This window comes from Zalophus californianus, chromosome 10, assembly GCF_009762305.2.
Source record: "Zalophus californianus isolate mZalCal1 chromosome 10, mZalCal1.pri.v2, whole genome shotgun sequence".
Taxonomy (NCBI): domain Eukaryota; kingdom Metazoa; phylum Chordata; class Mammalia; order Carnivora; family Otariidae; genus Zalophus; species Zalophus californianus.
In genome coordinates this window covers 67,832,110-67,848,762 of record NC_045604.1, presented here as the reverse complement: position 1 = coordinate 67,848,762, position 16,653 = coordinate 67,832,110, and the positions used below count along the sequence as shown (strand labels likewise).

The window sequence follows — 16,653 nt, the reverse complement described above, 5'->3', positions numbered from 1 at the left end:
ATTGTTTTCTTCAAAACACAGCTTTTTATATATTTAATACATCTTTTTGATTCCTAATCTTTTAATATCCATATTAATATTTTTAAATACCTTCCTTTATTCCTCTGTTTTGTGTTTTCCCTCCAGCTGTCTAAGTAAGATGAATAGTTTATTTTTTATTAATGTAAGTTTATAAAACAAGGGGCATCCACGTGGTTCAGTTGGTTAAGCATCTGGCTCTTGGTCACAGCTCAGGTCTTGATCGAAGGGTTGTGGTGCAATCCCCATGTTGGGCTCCGTGCCGGGTGTGGCACCTACTTAAAAAACAAAAAACAACAAAAGAAAACTGTATAACTTCATCCAAGCACTGCTTTAGATGTATAGGCTATAAGTTTAGGTAGATAGGGTTTTCCTAAGCATTTTTTCTCAGAAATTTGATAGGATAGTTAGTACTTCCTTTCTTTCCCTAAGACAGAAGTTTTCATGCTTTTAATTTCCAGGTAAAGGATCTTTTTATTTTCTGATTTTGTTACCAATTTCTGGTCTTACTGAATTATGATCAGAGAATATTATCTTTGTTATTTTTCCTTAAGAATTTAATTTAGACTTTTTTATGGCCTAATATATAAGTAGTTTTTGCGAATAGTCCCTATGCACATGAGAAGAAGGTATCTTCTCATGGACCACAAATATAAGACAGAGTTCAGTTTATCTGCATTTGTTATGACTGTTCAATTAGCATTTGTTAAGAGCAGCACGGCGGGGGGACGCCTGGGTGGCTCAGTTGGTTAAGCGGACTGCCTTCGGCTCAGGTCATGATCCTGGAGTCCCGGGATCGAGTCCCACGTCGGGCTCCCTGCTCAGCGAGGAGCCTGCTTCTCCCTCTGACCCTCTTCCCTCTCGTGTTCTCTCTCTCTCATTCTCTCTCTCTCAAATAAATAAATAAAATCTTTTTAAAAAAAAAAAAAAAAGAGCAGCACAGGGGACCTGCTGGTGAGCTACGGTTCAACAGAGACACTGAAATAGAGACACTTGTTACTCACGGGCCGTGGAGGAAGTACAGGCCTCCAGAGCCGCATGGGGAGGATGAGGCTGGGTGCAGGCAGAGAGGCTGGCCCCGGGGCACACGCCTTCATCAGGGTCCATGGCCGGACTGCTTTTGGGGTTCCCAGGCTAAGGCTGGATTGGTCAGTTCAAACCAAGCAGAGCGGGATTTTGGTAAGTTCCCCATGGGTGCCATCTAAGGAGTGTGTAAGGGGAAGGCCCCGGGAGGGGTACATCCTACCAGCAGCGTGTATCTGCTCACAGCTTCGCGGGCCGCCGTTGGGGCCTGCGCTGGTGTGAGGGACTGGTGTCATATCCCCGCAGGCTGTTCTGTGGGACAGAGCGGATGCAGAGGCAGCAGTATCCTGAAGCAATTTAGCTAAGCCCTCGACCCATTGTTCTCTCTGTTATCAGTGGTGTTGCACATCCCATAGACAGACTTGCACTTGTTTACTTGTTTTCTTTGGACTCAGAAGTGCATTCATGTCTCCTATTAACACATTCCTGTTCACTCTTAGAATCTCTGCTTCCTAGTAGTCATTACCATGTTGTTGGACACATGAGTATCAATCACAAATCATTGTATGAGTTGCACCCTTCAATACGTAGTGCTTTTGTTTTCTTGTCTACATTTATTTGGCTTGAATTCCACTTTGTTTGTTAAGACGGTTACCCCATGTTTTGTTTGCCTGGTACAGTTTTGGACTTGTTTTTTTTTTTTCCAAACTTTATAAATTCCACAAAGTGAAGTGGTTTTTAAATTTTGTTTTGTTCTAGATTTTTATGCAGGTTAGTATTTTTATTCTAAGGGTAACTTTATACATCTTTATAATAATATCCCTGGTTTTCCACTTATTTGGATATTATCTGTTAGTCCCTAATATGAACAATGATGTATGTCTTCTTTTCTCCTTTATGCATTTCTGTTCATTGCTGGCCTTATATAGTTTGAAGATATTAGTGGTATATATATTTATATCTTCTTAGTCTTCTTAAAGTCCACATGTGAGTGAAACCGTATGGTATTTGTCTTTCTCTGACTGACTTATTTCACTTAGCAGTATACTCTCTAGATCCATCCATGTTGTTGCAAATGGTAAGCTTTCAGTCTTTTTTATGGCTGAGTAATATTCCATTTTGTGTGTGTGTGTGTGTGTGTGTGTGTGTGTGTGTGTGTGTGTATCTCACATCTTCTTTAATTTATTCACCCATCAGTGGGCATTTGGGCTGTTTCCATACCTTGACTGTTGTAAATAATGCTGGAGTAAACGTAAGAGTGCATATTTCTTTTCAAATTACTGTTTGCATTTCTTTAGGTAAATACCCAATAGTGAAATTACTGGATCATATAGTAATTGTTTTTATTTTTTTTGAGGACCGTCCATACTGTTGTCCACAGTGGCTACACTAGTTTTCATTTCCATCAAAAGTGCACAAGGGTCCCTTTTTCTCCACATCATCACCAACACTTGTCGTTTCCTGTGGGTTTTGATTTTTTGGGGGGGCGTTCTTTAATTTTTTTTAAATTTTGATTCCATTATGGTTAGTATACAGTGTTATATTACTTTTAGGTATACAATGTAACAATTCAACAATTGCATATATTGAACGCATTCTTATTCCTCTCCCTCTCACATTTGAGGTATATGGTGGCATACTTTACATCCTTTTATTTTGTGAATCTCTTGACTGAGTTTTATAGATACACTTATTTTTACCTCTTTTGTGCTTCCTACTTTTCTTACTCCTGCTTATGGTCTTTCCTTTCCACTCAAAGAATATCCTTTAACATTTCTTGGAGGGCTGGTTTAGTGTCATTAATTCCTTTAACTTTTGTTTGTCTGGGAAATTCTGTCTCTCCTTCTGTTCTGAATGAAAGCCTTCCTGGATAGAGTATTCTTGGCTGTAGATTGTTTCCTTTTAGCAGTTGGAATCTATCATGCCACTTTCTTCTGGCCTGCAGAGGTTCTGCTGAAGAATCCACTGATAGCCGTATGGGGTTTCTCTTGTATGTACCTGCTTTCCTTTCTCTTGCCGCTTTTAAAATTCTCTCTTTATCACTACTTTTGGCCGTCTTATTTACTTTGTGTCTTGGTGCAGACCTCTTTGGGTTGGTTGTGTTGGGGGCTCTCTGTGCCTCCTGGATCTGGTTTTCTCTTTCCTTCCCCAGATTCAGGAAGTTTTCAGCTATTATTTCTTCAGACAAATCTGCCCCCTTTTTCTCGCTCTTCTCCTTCTGGGATCCCTATCATGAGACTGTTATTATGCTTGACAGTGTCGCTGAGTTCCCTGGGTCTATTCCCATTTTGCATCATTTTTTTCTCTCACTGCTCAGCTTGATTACATTCCATTACTCTGTCCTCCAGGTGGCTGATCCATTCTTCTACTTCCTCTTGTTTGCAGTTTATTCCAGGTGGTTTATTTTTAATTTCATTTAGTGAGTTCATCATCTCTAATTGGTTCTTTTTTGTTTCTGATCTCTTTGTGGAGCATCTCAAAAAGTGGAGGTCCTCCTCTTTTTTCTCAAGTCCAGCATGTATCTTTATGATCACTACTTTTAATTCTCTATCAGGTGTATTATCTCCATTTCACTTAGGTCTCTTGCTAAGATTTTGTTCTCTTCTTTCATTTAGAACATATGCCTCTGACCCCTCGTTTTGTCTAATTCTTTGTGTCTATTTCTCTGTCTTAGGAAAGTCAGCTCCCTCTCCTCTTCTTGATGGTAGTGGCTTTATGAAGAATTGGTTCTGCAGTGCCCTGTAGTGCAGTGTCCCCTGTTCCCCAGAACCTGGAGCTTCAGGGGTGTCTCCTTTGTGTGTTGCCTGTGCCCTATTGTGGCTGCGCTGCATTGCCTTTGGTCTAGTCACCTGCAGTGGCTCTCTTTACCCCTGTGGGCAGGGTTTGGTCCTTGTGTTGTTAGTGGGCCAGCGTAGGGCTTGAGTTGGGCCAGACCAGGCATTTGCCAGAGCTGTGGTGGCACCAAAGTTCAGGGCACTTTCCCTGTGTTGTCCCCTGAGAAGCTTTCCTTGGTGGGTGGGGCCAGAGTCCAGCTGGTGTGTGTGGTTATCTTCCCCTCTCCCTGAGGCAGGAGTGACTTTGGAGTGGTGCTGGCCCCTGTCTGGGCTGTTTGCACACTGCCACGCCTCTGGCACCACTGGGAATGGGCTTCTGCCCAGGGCACATTGGAGGGGGCAGGTGTGCTGGAGAACGTGGAGGGCTGGGATGTGCAGAGTTAGCCAGGTTTGTTGGGTCTGTTCCGGGAGGGGACCTGGAGCTGGAGCCTGGAGCTGGAGCCGAGCAGCTGTTAGTGAGCCAGGTAGAGAGTGTTCCCATGGCACTGGTTCCTGCAGGTATCCATGTATCTAGGCTGGGGGTGAGGGAGGGAAATGGTGTCCACCAGCTCCTTTGTTCTTGGAGAAGTCTCCTGAGATCCCTGCTGCTCTAGCATACATTCTGGGATTAGTAAATAAACCTCCTCCTCGTGTACCCCAGGTGTTTTTCAAACTGCTTCTTCTGTACTCATGTCAGAGGGGCTGCTGGTTCTGCTGTCTGTTGAAGGACAAGGGACTCAGCTTCCTGTCTGAAACTGCTGATTTTTAAAGTTCCAGGTGGTAAGACCCACTGATTGTAAGAACTCACAAAGTTAAGCCCCTCTGGTTTCCAAAGCCAGTGTTACAGGGATTCTTCTTCCTGGTACAGGTCCCCAGGCCTGGGGTTCCTGGGCTGGGGTCTGCTCCTCTTCCATGCCTGCACCCATGGGTCCCTCCCTCCTTCGGACAGTGTCACAGGTCCATTTGGTTCCCAGCTGTGTCTCTGCCCATCCTACCCTCTTCAGTGTGGACTCTTGTCTACATTTAGCTGTGGAGAGTCTGTCCTGCCAGTCTTTGGGGGATTTTCTGGGTCATTGACCCTGATGTGAGTGTTATCTAATTGTATCCAGGGGATGATGTGAGCCCAAGAACCTCCTGCTCCACCATCTTCCTTTCAAGTCTCTCTGGAAGCTTTGAAAACTTTCATTTTGTCTTTGATATTCTAAATCTCACTTTAAATTCTCTAGTTGTGTGTTTTCTTATTCTGTTAGCCGTTTTAATATGGAGCCATTTATTTTTAGTTCTCTATGTTGACAGGAAGGGGACTTCAGCTGTGAGATTCTTTGTTCCACATAGTTCAGTGAGTTGGATTTTTTCCAGACCAAGAAATTGTAGGTCCAAACTATTTTCATAGCACTTACGTGCATTTTAGGTTTTGTAGATTTTTCTGTATTCTTACTTTAATGAAGATGCAGTTTGAGATCTCTGGTCGCCTGTCTTGCGGGGTCTTGTGCGTGCGGCATCCAGGAGACAGATGGCAGGTGGCCGCACTGAAGCTAGTGCCGACATTTTGCATATTTATACTTACATTTTGAGGATTTTCACTCTGCTAAAAAAAGGGAAGGAAGATGGGAGTTGACAAGTTTTGCTTTCTTTGTCTTATATAAACATCTTTCCATCTCTCCCCAGCGGGGCTACGCATTCCTTCCTCTCCTTTAACATTTTCCAAGTCCCAGCTGAAACAGCATTGCTGTCACAGGAGCGTTTCGAGGTGCGCATGGGTGGTTTGAACCTTTAACCTTCTTATATACTCATCTCTTCATCAGTTTTACAAGCATCCGTTTATTCTGCTACTTTCCCTTCGTATAGTTTTTACATTGATAAATATGCAGGCTATCAACTGTTAAATAAGTAAATAAACTGTTAACAAAATGTTGCCAAATACTAATATATGGCTCAAGAAATGGTACAAAGTTCATAATTTATAGGTTTAATATTAAATTTGGAATAATCCAGTCTTTTATTTAATGGTATATTTTTGATGGTTTACACAGTGACCAGTCACATAGAGCATATCCATATAGGAATATATGTTATTAAATAAATATATTGTAGGTGTGCTGTTTACACTTCTTGTTCATTTGAGATACAAGAATCGAATTGCATGCAATAGACAATTGGAATCTATCCAACTTATTCACATTTCTGTCTCTAACAATATCTACGGTGTGGGGGTGGGGGTGTAATTAACTCAGGGCAACCATAGAATTAACAGAATTACCGAAACCATATCCTGGAACAAATGATGTATAGTTTGCCATGCAGTCGACTCTACAGAACATCATTGACAACCATAAATCCTTTACAGTAGGAATATGATTTTATTTCAAAACCTTCCGAAGTAAGGAATTGTGAAAATCTTTAACCAGGAGGGATGACCTGTCTGAATAGCTCTTCTTTTGATTGTCCCACTTCGGCTGATCCTCTGTGTACCCCATGCTATCCCTAGTCCACTCCTGTGGACTGTTGGCTTACGTCCAGCCAGGTGTCTAGGTTGTTATTGTCTGTGACAGAGAATTCCTAGCCCGCGCATCTAAAACTGCTCCACGTTCAGGCCTTAAGGGCGTGTCTCATCACCTCCATTCAAAAGAGGTTGCTCTCATTGCACTACCGGGTATTTACCCCAAAGATACAAATGTGGTGATTCAAAGGGGCACCTGCACCCCGATGTTTATAGCAGCAATGTCCGCAATAGCCAAACTACAGAAAGAGTCCAGATGTCCAATGACAGATGCGTGGATAAAGAAGATGTGGTACACGTATAGACAATGGAATATTATGCAGCCATCAAATGGAATGAAATCTTGCCATTTGCAACGACGTGGATGGAGCTGGAGGGTGTTATGCTATGTGAAATAAGTCAATCAGAGAAAGACAATTATCATATGATCTCACTCATAGGTGGAATTTAAGAAGCAAAACAGAGGAGGTAGAGGAAGGGAGGGAAAAATAAAACAAGATGAAACCAGAGAGAGATAAACCATAAGAAACTCTTAAGTATAGGAAACAAACTGAGGGTTGCTGGAGGGGAGAGGGGGGATGGGGTGGCTGGGTGGTGGGCATGAAGGAGGGCATGTGATAGAATGAGCACTGGGTGTTCTATGCAACTGATGAATCACTGACCTCTACCCCTGAAACTAATAATACACTATATGTTAATTAATTGAATGTACATAAAATTAAAAAAAATAAAAATAAAAGAGGTTTCTCTCAGCTGATTTCCTACCTCCAGTAGCCTGGCCACAGGAGCTACATTTTCTCCATTTGTACAGTCCTGCTGAGTGTCTGTGTCTCCTTCGGCGGCACCTTTGTCCCATCGTGGGAATGCAAGGAATGAGAAATGCAGTAGGAGAGGTCAGTGAGGAAAAAGATAGATCCCACTTTTTTCTGTAGGCACCGTTACCAATAGTATTGACACTGAAATAAACCCCACTTTATTTTTTTTTAAGTTTGTTTGTTTGTTTGTTTGTTTTGAGATAGAGAGAAAGAGAGAGAGCACTGAGCCAGGGGAGAGAGGGAGAGGGAGAAGCAGACTCCCCGCCAAGCAGGGAGCCCGACACGGGGCTCGATCCCAAGATGCTGGGATCATGACCTGAGCTGAAGGCAGATGCTTCACCCACTGAGCCCCCCAGGCGCCCCTAAACCCCACTTTAGAAAGAAACAGGGCTGCCCTTATAATTCCCGCATTAAAATATAAAGAATATTTCCGAGCTGCAGCCACTTACTGGATGTTTTTACTATCCTAGAATATTCTTAACAGTGAAACATTAAAATAATTGTTACAAATCTGAAAAACTACCTTAATGTGATTGGAATTACACAAAGATACAGACTCTTTTAAATTTTTAGTGTATGATAAGTAGGCAATGGTACTATGGTAACAATTCTTAAATACATCTTAAAGAATGAATTCTTCTTTTTTTAAAGATTTATTTATTTAGAGAGAGAGCATGAGCTGGGGGAAGGCCAGAGGGAGAGGGAGAGAGAGAATCTCAAACTGACTCCTTACTGAGGGAGGCGGGGCTCGATCCCAGGACCCTGAGATCGGGACCTGAGCTGAAATCAAGAGTTGAATCCTCAACCGACTGAGCCTCCCAGGAGCCCTAAGAATGAATTCTTAAAGTGGGGGAGGGTCTATAAGTTTGCTACCGGGGATCTGTGAACATAACATATTGTGTGTATTATATTTTGGGGGTAAATAGTATCTCAGGTTGGTGAAATTAAGAACTACTGTCTTAAAGTGCAGTATTCAGTACATCGTTAAGAGAGATTTTGTAGGATTATGTATTAAGGGTTTAGTTTGCAATGCACTTTAAATTAATGTATTTATTTTCTTTAGAAAGCAATATTTATTGCAACACAACAGTTGGGCTTACAACAATGGCCAGCTCAGAAAAAGAAAATCATACAGTTTTATAATCAACTTCAGGTAAGTGTGGAATGGCATGTTAGCAGCTCTTTGCTCCTGAATTTTAATAGTTCTGATCAAGGAGAAAACCAGGATAACAATGAAGTGATTGACTCGGTTATTTACCCAGATGTGGTTACTCGACCCTCACTTAACTTTGAACAGATTAGTCTTCTTCCGCTTTGTCCCCTTTCTACGTGATTCTGAACCCTGCACACGTGGTATAAATGTTCCGCCTCACATAGCTGTACCTTCTTTGCATTTTCTGTCCCCATGAATGAACCATTGGAAAAGACGGTGCATTTCCCTGATGATTAGTAAAATTGTACATTCTCATATCTATTTCTTTGCCATTTGAGTTTCCTACAAATTGCCAGATTATGTAACATACTCATTTCTCATTTGGGTTTTTTGCCTTTTTCTTACCAAGTGTGTGTAGACTTTTCATTATACATTTTAATATCCTATCTCCTTATTGTTTATATGCATTACAGGTAAATTCTCTAAGTCTTAGGTTTTCAGAAATGTTCCTAGTGTTCAGTGGTGCAGGAGACATTGTTAATGCAGTAAAGTCCATTGATCTTGTTTTATGGTTTGTGCTTTTGTGAATTTTTAGAAATCTTTTCTATCCCATTTCATGAAGATATTTTCTATGAATTTTTTTTCTAAAATTTTTTTATATTTGCATTTCCTCCTTTTAAATTGTCTGGAATTTTTTCTTTAAGATGCCAGATATGGATCTGTTTTTCCTCAGATGGATAACCAGTTTTCCCAAGACTTTTCCCCACTGATTTACTATTTCTCTCACATACCATGTTTCCAATCTAAATTTTTCTTTGTTGATTTCTTCCATATTATTCCAAATATTCCAAAATATTTTATTATTTTGATCTTTATCTTATGACAACACCAGTCTTAATTGCCATAGCTTTACAATAGGTATCCATATCTGGTAGTACCAATTGTAAGAGAAAAAAAAAAAAGCTACCCCTGACCCTCTTAGGGTTCCTGGCTGAGTCTGAAAATCAAATTGACAAAGACAGATTAGCAGGAGAAAAGCATGCACATTTTACTGTATTTGATATTTTTTTTAACAAGGGAGCCTTCACAAGAGAATAGAGAGACCCAAAGAAGTGACCGGAACTGGAGGCTTTATACCTTTTAAATAAAGAAACAATGACTTTGTGCAGAGTTGTCGGGGCAGAGGGGTTTGGGCTGGGGGTGTAGTAGGTGTGAAGAAGTAACTAGGAAGATACGGGCAGTCGAACCAGGTTTGCTCATACAGCCTGTTAGCCCCACATTCCCCATAAGGATGTTTCTGTCCTTCAGGTACGAGGAGGGCACCCTTCACGTGGGACTTTTATGACCTATTTCAGGGAACAAAGGTGAGGTGGGGGAGGTCAGAATGAGCTTCCTACTTCTGCCGTGGGAAAAGCCTCCCCCAGCTGAATCTGTCTAACACGCCAGGGTCGGGGTGCCTATCTTGTCCTGAGCCCTGCCATAATCCTCCCTCTTTGTTATTTTCCTGATTCTTCGATAATCAGTTGATTGACTGCCAGTAAAATAATAAAAATTAAAATAAAAATTTTAAAAATCCTATTTGGATTTTTATTGGGATAGAATTGAATGAATAGCTGGTGGTGAGAATTTTCATTTTATGATATCACATTTTCCCCTTCATGAATATACTGGGTTGATTTAACAAGTTAGCCTGGTACAGCTTCACAGTGGCAGAAAGCACTAGACTCCTGGGTCAGAAAGGACTGTTTATCACTCAGCAACAGCAGTAGCCATGTCCCCAGGATTTCATTCTCGGAGGATGACACAGGGTCAGGTGATAACCTGCACACATGGTACGTTGTTCCACAGAAGAACCCCACACTTTGGGACACTGCAGTCTCATGAGGGGATGACCAGCAGACATTCCAGCCTTTGCTCATGAAGGAGACATTATCTTTGTTATTCTGGACAGCAAGTTAACGTTCTCCATCCTGGTCTTCCAAAAACTGTTTGCTATACAAACATCCTTGAAAAGACAGTCCTAAACAAAGCTTTCGATGCCTCCATTCAGAGGCATGTAGAAATGTCAGTGACTATAAAGAATTGTCTCCCCAGAATTCCACCCCTCATTTACACACTGTCTTGGCTTCTGCTGAATTTTCCCATGGCCACTCTGTTGACTACTCTGAATAATCTGACTGCCAGAGGCTGGCACCAAATATATTCAACTTATTTCATACAGCGTTTAGCTAGAGCCTCTAGCACAGTAGGCTGGAGCCAACCTAAATTATTAATCTCAACCATGCCCATCCAGGGTTCTGGGCCCAACCAGCTAAACACATCAGAAACCATCAGACTGTACCATAGAAAGCCCGATGGAGTTCTCCTGAAGCTGCTATAGTGACTGTTCCCCTTGGTCCAAAGGATTAATCCAGGTAGACCTAGATTCTCAGCTGTATAGATGTTGTCTTGGCCCAGAAGGAGGAACGGACTCGGGCCATTCTTTTACCATAACAACCCTGGACAGTGAGTTGAGACTGATCTGACTGCCTTCCAGGGACCAGTTGATGTTTCCTTAAATCCTGGATTTTTAACATTTTAACCGCCTCTGAGGTGCAAGTTGCATTGTTCTGGGGAAGGAGACAAGTTAGTCCCTGACTTCTACATAAGAAATACAATCCTAAGGGTATACATGGTGCCCTTAGAGTTTCTTAATAGCTGTTGGGTTCCCCAAATCGACTACAACAGTTCAAGGGGTACAGTTCTCAGTTCAGTTCTAATAATTAGATCTAGTTCTTTTTTTTTTTTGGAGTGACCACTTGAGAACAAGCAGTCCAGTCTGACCTATTTGCCGTATCATGAGCCTGAGGGCATTTGTCTGTTCCAGAAAATGAATGAGCAATGGAATTAGGAGTGGGGAATATATGCAAGACATCTTGGGTGATGGTCAGGTGTTTTGCCTGGGACATGCAGGAGCTGAGACCAGCCCTGCTGCTTCTGATAGATTTCTCCGTAACATTTAGGGGAATAACAGTGACATCACGGTGAGTTCCATTTGGTAGGGTGTGGCAGTCCCAGCAGTCAGTAAGATGAAAGGCTCCTAAAGTTGTTTGGGATACCCCCTTTGCGAGGAAGGAAAGAGAGAAAGTTCTGAAGACGAAAGATCTTCAATAGTCATCCGTCCCCCCATATTCCATGGTCTGGATGTTTGCTGTGATTGCATTGCCACAAAATTGGTATGCCCCAGTTCAGCAATTATCCTTATATCCCCAGTCGTTATCCTTATGGCCTAAGACCAGGTCAATCCAAGAGAATCCAGGCAGTTGAACCAGAATTAAATGTGAACCCTCTGGGCCCCATTTTGGAATGTGTACAATCAGGGTGGCCTGGGGTTGTCATTAGGGAACAGAAAGAAACACCATGCTCAGGAATGGTTAGGATGAATCCCAAATTCTCAAAATAGATCTCTGTAATCCCCCATCTCTTTTATGCTAATAATTACCCAGGAGGCAGATGAAAGGAAATGATTCCCTTCTAGGGATGTCCACATTCAATGACCAACCCTCCCTGGTAAGGTGTGTGGACAAAGAAGGGAAGGGGGATGGAGTCAGAAATCTTTGGAATCAGTGTTTGAGAAGGCTGTTCCAACGCTCAATAATACCACATGTGTATGGATGGTAGGGAACGGAGAAGGCCCATAAAATATCTTGACCATCAGCTCATGGTTAAGAGACTCTTGCAATAAAAGGTATACCATTGTCAGACTGCAGATGGTCCAGAAATCCAAATGACATAAATTTCATCTCAAGAAACAATGGCGTGGCTAGAGTTAGCTGATTGGACTGAAACAGGAGTCCCATAGCTTCAAATAGTTAATGTCAGTAAGTCACCACCAATAGCCCCAGGAGAGGGGGCCACAGATCTGATGTAGGACCTGCCAGGAGTATGTGGGGGTCATTCGTGCCCCAGGCAATGTGACTTTTCCCACCATGAGACTGGAGTCTGGAGCGCAGCAGTAGTCCCTGTGTCACAAACACACCGTCCTTTGTGAGTTCTGTGATGGAGAACACGTTGCCACATCCAGTGTGACGTGTGTCCAGACAACGATCATGGTAGTCTGGGAAGGGCAGGCTTGATCAGCAGCTTGATTCTGGGTGCTTGTCGTGGGCCCACGAGTAACTCTGGTAGTTTGCTTAGCAGCCCAGATTTGTTTCCACAGTTCACAACCCCAGAGAGGATTATCTTTAATCTTGTAGTCTGTAATTTCCCAAGGGGCAGACCAAATAGCTAGGCCACTGCCCAAGCCGCAGAGTTCTCACCATGAGCAGACCTGACACGTCTGCTCTTGGATCTTCATAGCTGGCTCTGAGGAGGAACAGCGGGAGCCTTCAGGTCTCAGCTAGGCTGAGCCACGAGTAAAGCAGACCAAGGCATTGACGGGATCTTTGTAGAGCAAGGGCTTCGCTGAGCCAGCAGCTTTGCTCCAGGAGGGGAAGTAGGGGGTAAGGTTGCTCCCAGAGGGACAGCTGCCCCTCTTTCATGTAAAGCCAGGACACCAGTGTGGCCAGTTAGCTGCATTCTTGAACATCTAATTCCATTTGTCATGCAAGGCTTCTGGACCCCTTCTCACCTTGCCAATGATAGACCAGAGAACCACAAACCTACATGAGGATAAAGAGATTAGAATGGAAATGAAAACTATTTTAGCTTTATCCATATTTGAATTTTAATGTATTTATTTGATACATTATCAAAGATAATCATTTCTTTAATGCTATTACAATAGTCTACAAGAGATGGTGATGGACACTTTTTAAGAGCTTTAGCATCTGACCCTTTCCTCCTTGTCTCAGTCCATTTGGGCTGACATAACAAAATACCATAGATGGGGTGGCTTAAACAACAGACATTTATTTCTCACAGTTCTGGAGCCTGGGAAGTTTAAGATCAAAGTGCTAGCAGATTTGGTTTCTGGTAAGAGTGCTCTTCCTGGCTTGCAGATGGTCACCTTCTCACTGTGTGAGATCTCACATTGGAGAGATGTTGAACTCTGGTCCATCTCCCTCTTGTAAGGACACGAATCCCATCACAGGCCCACCCTCTTGGCCTCATCTAAACCTAATTACCTATCAAAGGCCTCACCTCCAGTAGTATCCCATTGGGTGTCAGCCTCAACATTTGAATTTTAGGGAGACGCAAACATTGGCTCTGTAACACCAATTGTGATTGGGTTGGGCAGAAGAAGATAGGATCGAGCAAATTTTGTAAGAGATGAGGAACTTTGGACAATGGTACTTAGTGGTCTTATTAACTAGATCAGGAAATAAGAGAAGCAACAAGTGGGATAAGAAGGTGTAGATTAGATTATGTTGACTCTGAAAATCACGTGAGACATCCAGATGGAAGTATCTAGTAGACCACTGGAATTTCACTCAGGCACATAGAACCAAAGACTGGAAAAAATAAATGCATTAGGAAGTCATTAGCACTTAGGTCGTAGTTAAAGATATTCAAGTTGATGAGATTGGTAGGGCCGATGTAGAGAGAAGAGAGACAAGGGTGAATTAGGGAAGACTAACATGGAAATGACGTTCAAAACTCAAAAGAGAAAAGACTAGAGAAGAGGAAAGCTGAGATAAATCGTATTACAGAAGCCAATCTTAGAGAAAAGTACAGAAATAAAGGAGATTTGGAAAAAGATAAACTCAAATATCAAGAATTGAAAGTTATCCTTTGAATTTTAAAATTGGGAGATTTCTGTTTATTTTGACATTAATCTAGTCAATGAAAACAGAACCCAGATTATAATAGATTAAACAGTGATTTGAAGGAAGGCTTTGTGAATACAGAGATATGTTACCTTCAGATTTCAGCTTAGCTGAACCATCAGTGAACCAAAATTAAATCATAAATCTGCAATTTTGTTTTAGACGTGTGTTGGTGTGATGTTAGTAGGCCCAACCTGTGGAGGAAAGACAACAGTCAGAAGAGTTTTAGAAAGAGCATTAACACTATCACCAGTTGAAGACTTCCTATCAAGTAAAGAAAGGGAATCTATTTCACAGGTAAATACTAAGTAATATGTTTCTCTATTTCTTCAGATCTTACCTTATACTTCAGTAACATTTTATGTCCTATTTACATAAGTAGAGTCTTGTTAAATGTATTGCTAGGAATTTTGTAGTTAGGAATCATTGTAGTAAGTGGGATTTTTTTTTTCATTTGAATCTCAAACTAGTAATTACTAGTGTAAAATAAATTTATTGGATTATATATTTATTTTGTATTTAGTCACCTTCATGGACTGGTAATGTTAAATTGTAAGTGTTTTTGTAGGTGATCAATTGAATCGTCCTCGAATGAATATAACTTTGTCTCTTGTAATATTTATATAATTTATATTATTGCATTGATTAACCCTCCAAGACAGTGTTAACTGTAATAATATCTTGTTCCTTACATTATCTGAAATGCAGTTAATATTGCTACATTTAATATGGTATTTGCGGGGTGCCTGGGTGGCTCAGTCAGTTAAGCGTCTGCCTTTGGCTCAAGTCATGATCCCAGGATCCTAGGATTGAGCCCGATGTCAGGCTCCCTCCTCAGCGGGGAGGCAGCTTCTCCCTCTCCCTCTCCCCCTGCTTGTGTTCCCTCTCTGTCAAAATCAATAAATAAAACCTTTAAAAATAATAATAATAATAATACGGTATTTGCTCTTTGTGTATGATAAGTGTTCTTTCATACATTGGGAATTTTCTTCGGTTCTCATTATACTTTGGTTTTGACTTTTGGAATTTATGAAATAACTTTTCAGAATCTATTTTTTATATTTTAATTGGTTAATAAGCTATGTTGATAGATTTGCTAATGTTAAATTGTCCTTGAATTCCTAGAATAACTCCGATTTTTCATGGTATATATATATTTTAAATGACTAACTTTTTTTTTCAAATTTTTATTTAAATTCTAGTTAATAGTGTAATAATGCTTTCAGGAGTAGAATTCAGTGATTCATTTACTTACACATAACACCCAGTGCTCATCATGACAAGTGCCCTCCTTAATCCCCATCCCCCATCTAGTCCATCCCTCACCCCCCTCCCTCTATCAGCCCTCAGTCTGTTCTCCCTCATTAAGAATCTCTTATGGTTTGTTTCCCCTCTCTTTCCCCCCTTCCCATATGTTCATCTGTTTTGTTTCTTAAATTCCACATATGAGTGAAATCAGATGGTATTTTTATTCCATATAAGGTTAGATTCCAATAAATAATGTGTCCTTCAGTTATCTTATTTAAAGACTCAGCAGTCTATTCTGAAAGTTTTAGAAAGTCAGGTTTTCAGTTCTGCAGTTTTTCAGCTAGTGTGCAGTTTCTTTCCATTTTTAGTTCTTTCAGTAAGCAAGAAAATTTGTTTTCTGTAGTTCTCAATATATAAGTCTTTCTCCTTCTTGATTAAATTTATTCCAAAGCATTTTATTCTTTGGATGCTATTATAATGGACTTGGAATTTCTTAATTTTTGTTGTTGCTGAAGTGTGTTCATTGCTGCTATATGGAAATGAACTGATTTTTGTGTGTTGATCTTGTATCCTACAAATATGCTGGTTCATATATTAGCTCTAGTAGTTGTTTTGTAGATTCTTTGGGATTTTCTATATATAGAATCATGTCATATTTAAATAGAGATACTTTTACTCCCTCTTTGCAATTTGGATGCTTTTTATTTTATTTCTCACCTAATTACCAGGCTAGGACTTTCAGTACAGTGTTTATAGCAGTGGTGAAAATGGGAAATCTTGCCTTGTGCCTGATTTTAGGGAGAAAGCTTTTCAGCCTTTCACCATTGAGTATGATGTCATCTGTGGGCTTTTCATAAATACCCCTGATTATAGTAAGGAAGTTCCTTTCTAGTTTGTTGAGTGTTTTTATCATGAAAGCGTGTGACATTTTATCAGATGTTTTTTCTGCCTCTCTTTATGTGATCATGCAGTTTGTTTCTTTTGTTGTATTAATATGCTCTATCACACTGATTGATTTTCTTTTGTTGAACCCACCCCTCCATTCCTAAGATAAAGCTCATCTGGTCATGGCGAGTCACCCTTTCATTGTGCTGTTGCAATCAGTTTGCTAACACTTTCTTGAGGACTTTTGCATCTCTATTCATAGAGGACACTGGTGTGTCGTTTTCTTATGGTGTTTTTGGGTGGATTTGGTATCAGGATAATTCCAGCCTCATAGAATGTGTTAGGAAGTATTCCCTCCTTTTCTATTTTTTGCAAGAATTTGAGTAAGATTGGTGTTAATTCATTTTCAGATGTTTGGTAAAACTCATCTACTATCTGATTTTGGACTTTC

At 40.9% G+C, this 16,653-nt stretch overlaps 1 protein-coding gene across 13 annotated transcripts in view; it reads left to right on the top strand.

Annotated features, from left to right (window-relative positions):
• Positions 1 to 16,653, top strand: part of DNAH14 (dynein axonemal heavy chain 14) — a 334,785-nt gene that overhangs the window by 148,336 nt on the left and 169,796 nt on the right. For all 13 annotated transcript variants that reach the window (XM_027613953.2, XM_027613959.2, XM_027613960.2 and 10 more), the window contains 2 exons: positions 8,233 to 8,322; positions 14,232 to 14,366. In XM_027613953.2, coding sequence (XP_027469754.2) covers positions 8,233 to 8,322; positions 14,232 to 14,366 — 225 coding nt within the window. The remainder of the gene's footprint in view (positions 1 to 8,232; positions 8,323 to 14,231; positions 14,367 to 16,653) is intronic.